Below are 14,639 nucleotides of genomic sequence, written 5' to 3'. Positions count from 1 at the left end.
TTTGAAACAAATGGAGGAGCAGTTACTCATATAGCTGCCATAATAGGGTCACCAGCACCAGCAGAGATGGCCTAGAAAAATATTGTATTTTTTTCTATGCTTTTTGTTGACATTAACCAGGCAGTGGCGACTGATGGGTGTTCCTGCCCCATCACTGTGATTTTGATCCATTTATTTGGTGTGTGCATTTTGATGTCAACATTAGCAGAGGCACTTGTGCTCATTCTAACTCAATCATCACTGCCGCCATCCCTCACCAGCATTTTGGTCTGCATCACCCTTTTGAGTGGTCATTTGCCATGTAGAGAACCCTCACCAATTTCGAGCATTCTCATCATGTGCTGTTTGCTCAGGCCCGCTCCCCACCCGGCAGATCTGAACCGGTGCCGAAGCTGTGAGCGGCTGCCGACCTAGCGTCACGCTGGCAGCCATGGAGGCCCTGCGGCCGCATCTGGACGGGCTCCGCGCGCCCGGACCCGACTCCAAGGTCTACAAAGATCAGTGCATCTACTCGTTCGACACGCCGGAGTCGCCGGGTGGCCTGTACGTGTGCATGCGCTCGTTCCTGGGCGTGGCGCGCGACCGGCTGGAGGCGTTCAGCGCGCGCACCGGCAGCCGCGTGTTCCTGCACGTGGTGCACGTGCGCCACCCGCCGCCGCCGCCGGCCGCCGACGAGCCCGAGAAGAAGGTGACGCGGCTGGCCATCGGCGTCGAGGGCGGCTTCGACGGTGAGGCGCAGCGCGGCCGCCTGGAGCGGCGGCACGCGCTTGTGCTGGTGCCCGGGCTGCACACGCTGCCGCTACCCTGCGACGAGCTGCCGGCGGCGGCGCAGGCGGCCGTGGCCGCCGTGCTGGCAGCCGACTCGGCCAGCCGGCGCGAGGAGCTGCGGCAGGCCACCGGCACGTGGGACGGCGAGGTGCGGGTGGTCTCGCGCCATGCCGAGACGCTCCGGCAGCTGGAGAACGGCGTGCGCGTGGCCCCGCGCGGCTGGCAGTGTCAGCAGTGCGACAAGACGGACAACCTCTGGCTCAACCTGACCGACGGAGCGATCCTCTGTGGGCGAAGGTTCTTCGACGGCACGGGCGGCAACAACCACGCGGTCGAGTACTACCAGAAGACGGGCTACCCGCTGGCCGTGAAGCTGGGGACGATCAGCGCCGACGGCCGCGCCGACGTCTTCTCCTACGACGAGGACGACATGGTGCTGGACCCGCAACTGGGCCGCCACCTCGCCCACTTCGGCATCAACGTGCAGGCGATGGAGAAGACGGACAAGTCGATGGTCGAGCTGGAGATCGAGATGAACAAGCGCGTGGGCGAGTGGGCCACGATCCAGGAGGAAGGTGAGCAGCTGAAGCCGCTGTACGGGCCCGGCTACACGGGTCTGCGCAACCTGGGCAACTCGTGCTACATGAACAGCGTGATGCAGGTGATGTTCACGGTGCCGGACTTTGTCGAGCGGTACTTCGCCGGCGCCGAGGCGACGCTGGCGGCGCTCGAGCCGGCGCGCGTGCCGGACGACTTCGACGCGCAGATGTGCAAGCTGGCGCAGGGCCTGCTGTCGGGGCGGTATTCGCAGCAGCCGGAGGAGCCGGCCGCCGCCGCCGGCGGCCAGCCGGGCATCGAGCCGTTCACCTTCAAGAGCGTGGTGGGGCGCGGCCACGCGGAGTTCTCCGGCAAGCGGCAGCAGGACGCGCAGGAGTTCATCCTGCACCTCATCAACCTGGTGTCGCGCGCCTCGCGGCATCGCACCGACCCGACCGACGCGCTCCGGTTCCGCGTGGAGGAGCGCGTCGAGTGCACTGGCTCGCACCGCGTCAAGTACTCGGACCGCACCGAGTTCTTCCTGCCGCTGCATATCCCGCTGGAAGCGGCCACGAACAAGGAGGCCGTGCGCGAGTACGAGGCGCGCAAGGCGGCGGCCGGCGGCGCCGACGCCGGCCCGCCGGTGCGCGCGAACATCCCCTTCGAGGCGTGTCTGGAGGCGTTCGCCGCCGAGCGTCGCGTCGAGCAGTTCTACTCGACGGCGCTGGACGCGAAGACGACGGCGCTGCAGACGGTGCGGCTGGCCTCGTTCCCCGACTTCCTGCTGGTGCAGCTGCAGAAGTTCACCGTCGGCGACGACTGGCTGCCCAAGAAGCTGGACGTGGCGGTGGCGATGCCGGACGAGCTGGACCTGAGCTGCCTGCGCGGCGGCGGCCTGCAGCCGGGCGAGGAGCTGCTGCCGGAGCCGGCGGCGCAGCTGGCGGCCGCCGAGCCGCAGCTGGACGCCGCCGTGCTGGCGCAGCTGGCCGACATGGGCTTCCCGACAGAGGCCTGCCGCCGCGCGCTCTACAACACGCAGAACTCGGGCGTCGAAACCGCCATGAACTGGATCATGGAGCACATGACGGACGAGGACTTCGCGGCGCCGTTCGTCGTGCCGGGCACGCAGCCGGCGGCTGGCGCCTTCCGCGCCGACCCGGAGGCGGTAGCGCTGATCGTGTCGATGGGCTTCACCACCTCGCAGGCGGAGCGCGCGCTGCGCGAGACGGACAACAGCGTCGAGCGCGCCGCCGACTGGATCTTCAGCCACCAGGCCGAGCTGGGCGAGGAGCCGACGCCGGCCGGCGAGCATTACCGCGACGGCGCCGGCAAGTACCAGCTGGTCGCCTTCATTTCCCACATGGGGAGCAGCACGATGGTGGGGCACTACGTGTGCCACATCCTCAAGGACGGCCGCTGGTGCATCTTCAACGACGAGAAGGTGGCGGAGAGCCGCCGGCCCCCGCGTGAGCTCGCCTACCTCTACCTGTACCGGCGCTGCCAGTAGTACCGCCTCGCCGCCGCCGCCGCCGCCGCTCGGCGCGGCTTTCGTGCTGCTATGTGAGGGCACCCCCGCCTCGGGCTGGCATGACAGCCGCAGCCGACAAGGGGCGGATGGGCAGTCCCGTCACCGCGCTGGACGGACGCCCGCCCGGCCGGCGTCCTCGGCCTCGCGCGGACGAAGTGCACCGTTCGCAGATGATCGGACAGCGCCACGCCGACCTGTTTCGATAGCGAGGTACGGCGGCTGCCGGTTGATCTCCTGCCGGTTGAGGTGGGTGACAAGGCATCACGCCCCCGCGCGGAATTGGCATCGAGTGCTCGCGCGGAGTTGGCATCGCGTGCTCGCGCGGCGTTGGGATCGTGCGCTTGCGCCGAGTTGGCATCACGTGCTTGCACGGCGTTGGCATCAAGCGCTCGCGCGGAGTTGGCATCGAGTGCTCGCGCGGAATTGGCATCGCGTGCTCGCGCGGAGTTGAGATCGTGCGCTCGCGCGGAGTTGGGATCGCGCGCTCGCGCGGAGTTGGGATCGCGCGCTCGCGTGGCTAACTTCTCACTGCGCACGTGTGCCTCGCACGCGGCAGTTGGGTGATACACTTCTGCTCTGGTGTGCGCCGCTCTCCCGTTCTCTGCAAGTGAGAGCCGACGGACGAGTGTTCAATATACCTGCGTTCATGAGTTCGCCGGGCGTGTCGCGCAGCATTGTCGCGGTGAGGAGCTCATGCGTCGGTGTCCTCCGCGGGGCCGGCGATCGACCGCCCTGCAAAGGCCCTCATCAATTCCGCCGACCTGGATAACGTTGCGCCAGGGCTTGCAGAAGACAACGCGCCGGTGGCGTTTTTGTCTTTAGAGGTGACCCCAGGCTGCTCCACTTTTTCCCCCTGCCACGTCACGCGTAGTGATATGGCTCGTTTGAAGCGCTCCGTGACTTAAGCTCGGCGGCAGGCTTCTTCCGGTCGGGGCGGTGGGGGGTGGGGGGGGGGGGGAGGGGGGGGGGGGCTTCAACAACAGCGTACGGTCGGAGGAAGCACCGAGTGTCCTGTGCTTTTCGGGCGGGGGACGGTTGGTTCAGAACTCACACTAGGCGGGTCCCACGTTATCATCCGGAGAATCTTGAGCGGAGGTCGCAGGGACCGCTCACCTGCGCGAACATCGGGGAGAGCAACCGTGTAGGAAACTGGAAACCTGACTGGAAAGCAACACCGTGCAGATTTTGAAGTGATAAAAGCAGGATGGGCCCTCGGGGGGGGGGGGGTCTGATAGTTAAGACCCTGGGGGTTCAGGCCCGATGGATGTTCTTCAGCCAGCGCACAGTTGGGAGAGTGGAAGCTGCAGCACACACGCTCCACGCTACGGGAGGGTATTTTCTTGAGACCCAGCGCAAAGGTGAGCTCCTCCCAGATGGATGACGGGTCTCCGCTCAGAACCATAAACTGACGAAGCACATGGTACCAGGTCAGTCAGTCAGTCAGTCAGCCAACCAACCAGGCAAGCAAGTCAGGCCTGCGTCACATTTGTGCTTCACCACAAACACGGCTCACGTATTCACTCGCCACCGGTAGCGCGACTCGCTCGGTTTGGCGAGAAGTGCGCCACATTTTCTTCCCGCTCGGGTTGACCGGCGGCTTCGCTCTGCCGTTCTCTTGCAGAGCCGGGCCCGGGGCTGCGGCCCTCTGTTACGTCACAGCCGTGCCGGGCTCGCGGCCCTCTGTTGTGTCACAGCCGAGCCGGGCTCGAGGGCTTGCGGCCCTCCGTTGCGTCACAGCCGAGCCAGACTCGCAAGTTCGCGAGCTCGCGGCCCTCTGTTGCGTCACAGCCGTGCCGTGGACGTGGAAATGTATTGATCACCGTGTGACTGGCTCCAGGTCAACCCGGTGAAAGCTCTGTACCAAAGCGAATCGGAACGCCGTCTATGAACCGCGACCTGGTGCCGGCACGGAAAAGCGAGGCGTCAGACAAGCGGTATATGCACTCATTATCCGAGCATTATGAGCAATGAGGGCAAACAAAGCACGTGTGTCAGGGAACTTAACAGGTTTTTAAAGCGAGCTGTTGGCAGGGAATACCGGGTTACAAACCGGTCGATTGGGGCGGAGGTGGCGCGAGGGTTTGAATAATTGATGCGTTCTGATGCGAACAGTCTTCAGTCGGGCAGTATCATCGACCCCTGGCAGGATTCGAATCGGACATTATTCGGAATCTGTCTCGGCTGCTGCGAAATAACCATCTAACGGTGCCAGGAAGGGGCACCTGCTACACACGGAACACACACACGCGCGCCCACGCGCACGCGGGCACGCGCGCACGCACTCGCGTTCATGAGCGCTCGCACTCGCATGCACCCGCATCAGACACCACGTAACTACAACGGCGGGTAAACACGAACATACATGAACGTAACATGCACCCTACATGACTAACATGTTCTCCGCCCTATGTATTCGTCGCGCTTTTTATTGCCCTACTTTGCGATTTAAACAACCAAGCTCCTACGCCTTTACCTACTTTCCAGAGCAAAAATTGTTGAGCGGCGATTCTGCGCGATTGCTCACACATCAACTTCGGACATAGCACAGACGCCCGTGACATTCATTTCGCAGCATCTTCCAGCTGCGCAGGGCACACACCAGACCACGCGAAACGCTGTCAACCAGGGTCAGCAGGCATTATTTCAGCAGGTGCGCCTCTCACACTCTCAGTGACAATATCTAGGATAAATGCTTTTAAAAACATGCTTTGCGGACAAGCATGTGGCAAAATGCCCCAAGTCTCTCCCTCATATCATTCGCGCTTTGACACCCGACACCTGTACGACCATAAGCCGAGCGTCCATTGCCCACACCGTCGCGAGGCGACACACGGTTAAACAACTCAACGCCGGCTGCCATCAGCCCCTCCCCCCCCCCCCCCCCTATGAGTATCCAACGGGGAATCTGGCCTAGACTGCCTGAGCGCGTGCGCATGATGCGTCCTTGCATGACATCCGGCGTGGAATATGCGGTCAAGAAGTGCTCGACGCACGCCTAAAAGGGCCAACGGGGATTCCCTGGAGTGATTCCAAGCATGCTGTGTGAACCGCGCGCGCGTGCACGAGCTTTGTGCGCGTAATACATCGGGTTCTGGCAGTGTCGCTTCACTTCCAGCTCTGTCGAGGGGTTTTCAAGAGGACACGCATCTTGTCACGAATGGTCGGGCGCGGCCGGGCGCGTCACGCAGTATCCAGTGAACGAGCACGCGCATGCATAAATATGGCGCTAAACCTAATTTGTACACGTTATGATACATAACCACGAAGCCCGATGATAAGCGAATGGTAAATTCGAAAAAGGACACGTTCGGGTCTGCCTGTGATGGACTCCATCCGCGCGCATGACAGATATCAGGCTCCTTCGCATACAAACGCAAGTCGTTATGAAAATAAATATGCGTGGCATTTGTACACAATATCTGAGGACATGTACGTTAAAAGAAGCTGAGCAGGCCTCGAGACTCGTCGCGTAGAAACGTTAACCTTTATCACATTGTCGATAAGTCAAAATACAAAATCATTGCGTAGAAATAGCCAAGCCTGCAAAGAAACATGCAAGACCAGCCATCCACTAACCTCATCTCACTAGAGCGCACCACATCTCCCCCGCTCCGAGCAACACGTCGAACGGTTCCTTCCAGGCGCCAGCCGAAGCTGCAGCGCCATCTGCGTGGAACAGCACCACGCGCGACCGCTGGCGCCACCTACACCTTCGGCGCCGCCGTCTTCTGCGCGCCGTCGTTCCCAGCCGCCGGTGCTCGCGCGCCGTTCGCGTCCTTCGCCTGGCCGTCCAGCACGTGCACGTGCACGTCGTTGACGACCGCGGTAGACGGGCGGCGGGTGTGCACCGGCGGCAGCGGCGAGCCGCCGGCCGGCGCCGGCGGCTGGCGGCGCGGCGCCGCCGGCGTCAGCATCGACTCAGGGTCGCGCACGAGGCGGCCGCCGCTGCGCGAGCGCGCCAGCCGGCCCGTGACGTACTTGCCGAGCGAGTCCTCCTCGCGCCGCGTGATGACGCGGTTGATGAGCGTCAGCACGCCGCCGAGCACGACGAAGAACGTGCCGGTGCCGACGAGGTCGTACGCCTCGGCCTTCTCCATGTAGCCGGGGATCATGGCCGTAATGACCATGAGGAAGCCGATGACGAGGAACACCAGGCCAATGTGGAAGAGTGTGATGCCCCAGATGAGGCCGCTGGGCTGCGCCAGCGACTGTGTGGATGGTCGGCGCAGCTGCTCGGTGGCGCCCTCCAGCGAGAGGCTCGTGCCGCGCCGCTGCTGTGCCTCCAGGCGGCTGCGCTGGCGGCGCAGCGCTGCGCCCTGCACACCGCGCATCGCCGCTCAGAGGTCCGCCTGCGGACACGGGGAAAGGCTCAAAGATCTGCCTGAGGGCACGGGGAGGAGTAGGTTTAGGAGGGGAGGCTCGGAGGTCTGCCTGCGGACACGGGGAGAGGCTCAGAGGTCCGCCTGAGGACACGGGAAGAGGCTTAGAGGCCCACCTGGGGATACGGGGAGAGGCTCAGAGGTCCGTCTCCTGAGGATACGGGGAGAGGCTCAGAGGTCCGCCTGAGGACACGGGAAGAGGCTCAGAGGTCCGTCTGAGGACACGGGGAGGGGCTCAAAGGTCCGCCTGAGGATACGGGGAGAGGCTCAGAGGTCCGCCTGAGGACACGGGAAGAGGCTCAGAGGTCCGTCTGAGGACACGGGGAGGGGCTCAAAGGTCTGCCAGAGGACACGGGGAGAGACTCAGAGGTCCGTCTCCTGAGGATACGGGGAGAGGCTCAGAGGTCCGCCTGAGGACACGGGAAGAGGCTCAGAGGTCCGTCTGAGGACACGGGGAGGGGCTCAACGGTCTGCCAGAGGACACGGGGAGAGACTCAGAGGTCCGTCTCCTGAGGATACGGGGAGAGGCCCAGAGGTCCGCCTGAGGGCGCAGGGAGATGCTCATTAGCCGTTCAAATTACACTCACAGAAGAACTGTACCAACATCTCACCCGGGTAACATGATATCGCTGGCAGACTGACAAGAAAGGCTGCGCTTGTGCTCAGCCTCTCAAGATACGACTGTAAGCAGTCGATAAATAATTAAGCATGAATAGCTGTAACGAACTGAGCGAATAGATTATGGAATTATTGTAAATCCATACGTTCATCCGTTCTGCCTGTCATGCAGCATTTTTCATAAATGGATAATGAGAAGCATGTGGCCGTGCTTTGGATGAGGAGCGGAGAGAGGGAAGGTACTAGGCGGTCTTCCGCCCGTCTTAACTTTACGTTGGATGACGTCAAGATGCTCAATTACCTCGCACTGAAACGCTTTAAAATCCGCGGACCACTCTTACACATTTTTTCTCTATGCCATTACCCATTTGCGGTCACTGCCGGCCTCAGAGGAAGTTCACGCAAAGGCTCATGCCCGCGCGCTGGTATGGCCACTGGGGTCAGCGTCGCTTCTTAAAGGGTGCGCGACGACCCGCGTGGCGTTCCCTACAAAAAATATTCGGGGTGTACTTCTGTAGCTAACTTCGAGCACCTAGGTAAACCCTTTTCTCAGGCTTTCTTCACGCGTGTTCTTGCAATAGGCTATCATATGCTAACATGCCCCGCATACGCCCGTCAGCGACGCGATCAGGGCGTCTCCCCGCAGCTTTGAGCGGGCTGGCGGAATTGATGTGTGCCATGCAGGCGCGAGACGGCCGGGCGTGTCATGCAGGCACGAGACGGCCACGTGTACCATGCAGACGGCTTGACCTCGAATGGAGCCGGAATCGACTCCGATATTGAACACTTTTGCGGGGTGAGGGAGGATTTCCTTGGTGCTTCGCCGTGACCTGTGGGCGGAGCTGAGTCAAACGAGTCGTCGGTGAATCGACTCAAATGGCAATGCAAGTAGCTGGATATGTTCAAGCCTTACAGACGAAATATGCGCATAATGGGGTGGGATATGTGAGTGCATTGTTTTCAAATTGAACGTGTCATTTATGTGTCGCGTGTCAGGCTTTTATAAGGACTATAGGTCGGGTTGCCTCCTTGACTTTTGTTTCCGGAAACAAATCATTGGAATCGGCTCCGGAACCAAGCCTGGTCTCCTTGAGTTGGAACTAGAGTACAATCCAATTTGCGCTCGCCTGCACGGGTCGGAATCGTGAGCCAGAATCGGAATCGATTCCAGCCAAGGGATATCAGGGGCAAGCCTGCTAGCACGGCTGTCCACTGCATAGGAAAATGGTTGTCTCGCCATAACAAATGTCGCATTACAGCGTCCTTTAAATGGGTGTGAAACTGCCAAGAATATGTTGGCGATCTCAACGGCGATCGGTAGGAGTGGTCAGGGACACATCCAGGATTTTTACGGGGAAGGAGAAGAGGGGAGCAGCTTGATGGGCACCCATCCTGAGATAACCAATGGAGCCCACTAGATGGTGCCTAGGTAAAACAAAATGCAGACCTAATGGCTACATATAAAACGAGTCTCGCGTACAACAGGCCGTGGATCCGCCGTCTCCGGAGGCTTTTAGAGATTTGCATCGTATCTCCGGACCTCGAGCAGGGCAAGAAGTGAGACCGTACTGATGTGTGCAGGAGGCTGCCGCATGTAATTGGTGTAAGTGGTTTATAAGTTCCAGAACTCAGGCACCACGTTATTCTCCGCGACGTTACCGTTTTACCGCCAGGCCCGTTCTGGTTCAACCAGGTAGGCGAACCAGAAGCGCGTTCGTACTTGTCTCGCGCAAACGGGTGGGCTAAGTCTGACGCAAAGTGTAACGAACAAGCTCTTATAGCAATAGCGCCAATCGAGTACCGAAGATGGCATTCGCGAGCAAAATGGTGAGCGTACACGAGCTGGCGACATTACCGGCGACTTTATCCCGACTCTGCCAGAACGTGCCATAAGCGCCAAGTCACACTGAAACATCCGCTGAAAAACCGAAACCGCCACATTGAAACTTTTCCCACGGGGGGGTTCCGACATGGAACATTTAACCAAACGCTGAAAACAAATATTTACACAATAAAAGCGAGCAGATCCTACACCGCTAAAGGGTGAAGGGTTCCACTCCCAAAAGGACGCTCACACAATGACGGCCGTCCAAATATTGACAGTGGCGGGGGTCGCCTGCGGCGGTGGCGGCCGCCGGCCTGCGGGGCGCCGGGGAACGGGACGCCGGGAACAGCAAGAGGCACTCGTCCAGAGGTCGTGCCTGGGGTGCCGAGCGAGGATCCGGCCCGCCCGTCCGTCAGGTCAGAGCGGACCGAGGAAGGAGGGGGAGGAGCGAGGTCGACCTGGCGCATGCAACGGTGGGAGGTTGGTCGTAGAGCTGCACGAGAAAACGAGGATGTGCACATTTATAGCGTTTTTTAGGGTTAATCCGAACCTTTTGAGTGCATGGATTTCCGGGATCAGAGCTCACGCTGAGCAGCGCACGTTGAATGAACCCTGATCCATACCCCCTGACCCGTGCGATCGGATCATGCAATTCCAGGTCAACGGCAGAATTTTGTGGCCAAGTTGGCGTGGTGCAATATTAGGCGCGGTCCGTCCTGCCTTTGACGTCACCTGACCTCGGGTGCGAACGCTGCCACCGGTCGCAGCCAAGTCTGTGAAGGATAGCGATATAGCGAGCGCCTAAAGCGACTTAAACTCAGCCCACCATGGGTGGGTGGATCGGAAGGCAGACACTTTAACCAGCTGAGCTATCGAGCTGGGCACATGTAATGAAACGTTGAAACCTAAGAGTTAAACACGTCGTTTTGAATATATCTTAATAGGGCAGCAGCTATGGCGGGCTCGCTAAATGCGCCGTAAGCCCTGCTCACCACGCTCTCCAGATGCCACGCCATCACGATTATCAGTTTGAGGGGAAGCGCAGCGAATAAAACGGGCAGCTAGTGCAAAGTTATGTGCTGATGAGAAGGTAGCATACCAATATAAAGAACACGAGATGGCAACACGCACGAAAAGTTATCGGCGATAGAACTTTACGGCGATTTATTGCCCCATTCGTCTCCTCTTAATACGTTCCGGCAATAGTTTCACTACGCCCCATCCCAAAGCGCACATATCTCATGTTCGATCACTGAACTAATCGAATACGCCCATCGGCGCCACGGAAGACCATCGGTTTGATAGCGAAACTGTTCATTTAAAGGTTCATTTAAAGTGGATGGCGGTGTTGTCCACACACGATTAGCAGGGGTGGACGTGGCTGTTCCCTGTCCACTGCCCACTGTCCGCTGTCCACTGTCCGCTGTTCACTGTCCACTGTCCACTTTCCACTTTCCACTGTCCGCTGTCCACTGTCCACTGTCCACTGTCCACTGTCCATTGTCCACTGTCCACTGTCTACTGTACACTGTTCACTGTCCACTGGCCACTGTTCACTGACCGCTGTTCACTGTCCACTCCACCGTCCGCACTGCGCGGACATTTGTGGCGCTGCATTCGCTGTTCTTTGCTGTTCCAAGATAATCGTACAGTGGGTGTTGAACCGTGACCCACTGAGCGTAACAAATACTTTCCCCGATTCGAGTGCGTATGCCATGTTTTCACTAAACCGGTGCTGGCCATCATTTTTCCAAGACGACAAATCCTCGTTCTAAGAAGCGAAGAAGTGGTGAGGGGAAGCAGAGCAGACCATTGAAGGGTATGCTTGTTCAACTAAAGAGAAAAGGTCATGAGACAGTGGCTTCAAACCAGACATAGTAGACCTAATTTATTTAATGGGCCAGCATTGCGTATCAGTCCAGGTACCCCCAAGCCCCATTTAGTGTCAGGTCCCGTCCCCATCCAACTACAGTAATAGTTTTCCAATATGTCTGTAAAATGCCGCGATCAAGAAATTTCGAAACTTCTAGTCGTGTGATGCGTACCGCTGCGCTAAATGCAGGACGGTGATGAAAAGCGAGGACTCACCACTCGTAACTAAAACCAGTCATACCTACGTGTCACCTACTCGAGAACTCACGTGCTGCAACGCAAAGGGACACAGGAACTGACGCGTTTTCCCACTTGATGGACGCATGATCGAAGAATCCCTCCAACGTGAGCTTCGACGGCCCTGGCTTTTCTGACAGCTGGATCACCAGCGCCCACGCAACGCCGTGAAGTCGTGAAGTCGGACCCCTGCCCAAAAATCGTCTGTTGCTGGACATAATGTGCTCCACACGGACTCATGCAGGCCCAACGTACAATATTTAAGGCCTGATGATAGTCCACGCCACCCGAAGCGGATCTTTCGGGGGATCTTTCGGCCGTGTATCAAGCCAACCGGCACCGATGCGGGCCGTGAAAGAATCACGGCGTCCTTCGACATGCATGGAAGCACGCCGCGTTGTTGCCGCGGAACGATAGGCAACAAGGCCGTACCAAGCTGACTGGAACGCCAAACGGTTCGTCATTAGTCGTGGTGTACGCCGCAACAGGTACGCGCGCGCATAGAGGTTGCTTAGGCACGCCAACCGATGCTGGACTTCGGCACCTCGGGCTCGCCGAGGAGCCCACATATCTCAAACTCGGGGACTTGCATCGCCAGTTGCCACAGGACAGGGGGAGGGGGGGGGGGGGGGGGGGCATCGGCTGCGTCGTATTCCGCACTGTCGCAACGTCTAATTCATCACAATCTTGCATTTTCGGCTGCGAAAATTGCGCCGTTGATCCATGGGGCCATGTGGTTTCCGTCTTTTGATTGTCCCAAGACGGATGCGGGCGGTGATCGCTGCTGCGCTCCGCGGCGCCCATTACTGCGGCGGGTCGGCGCTGGTGCGGCGATGTTTTTTGACCCCGTGACCTTTCGGGAACGAGGCAAGCAGGCACTGTGTCGTAGAGCCCGCGTCCTTCCCCGTCCTTCTCTTTTAAGAAGTCGTTACTTTTGCATGCATTTACGACTGGATGACGCAGCGAGGCCCGACTGAAAGCGGTGAGTAAATGATGACGTTTTTCCCGAATTTCGCTCTGACCGTTCAACTGAATCAAAGCTCAATAGCGCCGTGCTAGCCGTTTTTCAGTGCCGTGATTGCCGTTCGGTAGTTTATTGATGAAACGTATTTCGGCCTCCACATCCCAGAGATTGCCTCAAGCGTCTGAAACGACCGCCGGCGAAGCTGTGAACATCGATCCCAAGTGGGTGCGTACATACATCAGCTACCGCTGTCTGGCAGGAGTCCCGTCATTCAGCGCAGACCACCTCGGCATGCATATGCATGCATGTGCATGTACGTGACGCTGTCCCAACGCATAGCGTCGCCTTTTTCCACGAATGTTGGGCCTGGGAAAGTTGCAGCGCTATGGTCGGACGAGCCGTACACACGCCCTTCGGCCGTCATTGCCGTCGGTACCCCGCTCAATAACCTATTAAAGCGAAGCAACGACACATTACCTGCCTGGCGGCCCTGGTCGGCCCGCGGGCGACGGGCGCGGTCTGTGGTGCTCCGGCGTGCTCCGGCGGTGCTCCGGTGTGCTCCGGCGTGCCGCAGGCGGTGCTCCCGGCTCGCGTGCTCCGGCGCGCCGGCGGCTCGCCGGCCGGCCAGGCGGCCGCCGCGACCTGCATCGATCTGGGGCCAGGGCCTCTCAAACGCCGCCGCGACGACGGAGCCGGTGGCTCTCAAACTCCGACGGCCGACGCAGACATCGCCAGTCAACACTGCTGAGCCGACGGCCGGGTGGTGGGCGGAGAGAGAGGCAGTGAGAGACGATCTTATCGGGGCGGTGTCGAGCCTGACGGGTCAGCGTCACCGACGAACGCCACCCAATCGGCGTCAAATATGCAGGCATCGTCGGCCCGGACTCTAAGACGGAGAAAGGTCACGGCTTGACGGAGCAGCGGCTTCCGCATACATTGCGAACAGCTCTCGATGGTTTTCCCCGAGGGCAAACCTCATGATGGTGAGCGTTGAAATACCGCTGTTCGCACGCATTCGTGTTGCAGGTATAAGTACCTCATCTACTGCGAAAGGCGTCAAAAACCAATGCAGCAAGTGGTTACGAGACGCAAACAATAAGCATCGGATTAGATGCAATGATGGGGCCGTACTGGCCCGCCCGAGTAGAAAATTAATGCCTTCTCCAGCTGCAGTGGCGGCTGCGCTACCCACGACTCCGCCCTGAAACAAGACGCTGAAATGCCCGCCTGCCAGCGTCTCAGCACCCCAGCCGGCATTAAGTTAATGGCGCGTGGGTGGACTGCTTCCGGACACCGCCGGCAGCGGCCGGTGGACGCTTGCAAGTCGCCGCTCCGAGGCCTGCTCCACACCGCACCGCCGGGTGAACCCACGTCCCGGTGGACCGTCCGTCCACGTCTTCGTCTCGGTGGACGGGCCGCAAGCGGTCCGGCAAAGCGAGCCGGGTGCTGCTGGCCCCGAGCCGACAGCGTCGCGGGTGAGGGGTCACGGGGTCACACGATTCGTGACAGGTCGCCGGCGTGGCATGGCGCCCTGTCGCTGGCGGTGCGGGGCTGGCGCGGAGGACCCCGTGCTGAGGTCCATCTCTGTCGGGGGGGGGGGGAAGGGGGGGGGGGGGCGTGACGGCGGCCGCCAGTGCTTCCAGCACGGGCCGGCGCTGGCATGACTAACGAATGACACGCGACACGTGCGGAAGCGGCCGCATCACGTCCCGACGAAATCAGGGCGATGCTGACGCTCTCCGGTAAAACGCGCCCGCTTCGGCGGTTTTGCCGCGTAGGCGTCGCTTGTCATTCTCCGTCGCTGCGGCTGGTAGTGAACCCAACAGCAAAACTGGACCGTCTGTCCCCAGCGGAGTTGACCGGCGCTAGCGGAAGCGTCTCCGCTGTTTGTTGCCAGACGTGACTGCAGTC

At 60.0% G+C, this 14,639-nt stretch overlaps 2 protein-coding genes across 2 annotated transcripts; one reads left to right on the top strand and one right to left on the bottom strand.

Annotated features, from left to right (window-relative positions):
* Positions 1–386: 386 nt before the first annotated feature.
* On the top strand, positions 387–3,487 carry LOC119114358 (ubiquitin carboxyl-terminal hydrolase 5). Its single transcript, XM_037238558.1, has one exon. It carries the CDS (start codon positions 431–433, stop codon positions 2,810–2,812), a length of 2,382 nt encoding a protein of 793 aa, XP_037094453.1. The 5' UTR covers positions 387–430; the 3' UTR covers positions 2,813–3,487.
* A 3,050-nt stretch (positions 3,488–6,537) lies between these two features.
* Positions 6,538–13,284, bottom strand: LOC119114068 (uncharacterized). Its single transcript, XM_037238291.1, has 3 exons — positions 13,206–13,284; positions 6,766–7,182; positions 6,538–6,615 (listed from the first exon to the last, which is right to left on the bottom strand). Exons 2-3 carry the CDS (start codon positions 7,162–7,164, stop codon positions 6,538–6,540), a joined length of 477 nt encoding a protein of 158 aa, XP_037094186.1. The 5' UTR covers positions 7,165–7,182; positions 13,206–13,284.
* Between the last annotated feature and the right edge of the window lie 1,355 nt (positions 13,285–14,639).

The sequence above is a fragment of the Pollicipes pollicipes genome, unplaced genomic scaffold, assembly GCF_011947565.3.
Source record: "Pollicipes pollicipes isolate AB1234 unplaced genomic scaffold, Ppol_2.1 Scaffold_7262;HRSCAF=8765_pilon_pilon_pilon, whole genome shotgun sequence".
Taxonomy (NCBI): domain Eukaryota; kingdom Metazoa; phylum Arthropoda; class Thecostraca; order Pollicipedomorpha; family Pollicipedidae; genus Pollicipes; species Pollicipes pollicipes.
Note: the sequence above shows the minus strand (reverse complement) of the source record. Positions and strands in the feature narration are given on the sequence as shown.

What these genes read in the sequence shown, in the direction of transcription:
- LOC119114358 (XM_037238558.1), top strand. Translation starts at nt 431, where the DNA reads ATGGAGGCCCTGCGGCCGCATCTGGACGGGCTCCGCGCGCCCGGACCC.
- LOC119114068 (XM_037238291.1), bottom strand. Translation starts at nt 7,164, where the DNA reads ATGCGCGGTGTGCAGGGCGCAGCGCTGCGCCGCCAGCGCAGCCGCCTG. An exon ending in CGCGCAGCGGCGGCCGCCTC is followed by an intron (nt 6,616 to 6,765) that starts GTGCGCGACCCT and finishes CTGGACGGCCAG; the next exon opens with GCGAAGGACGCGAACGGCGC.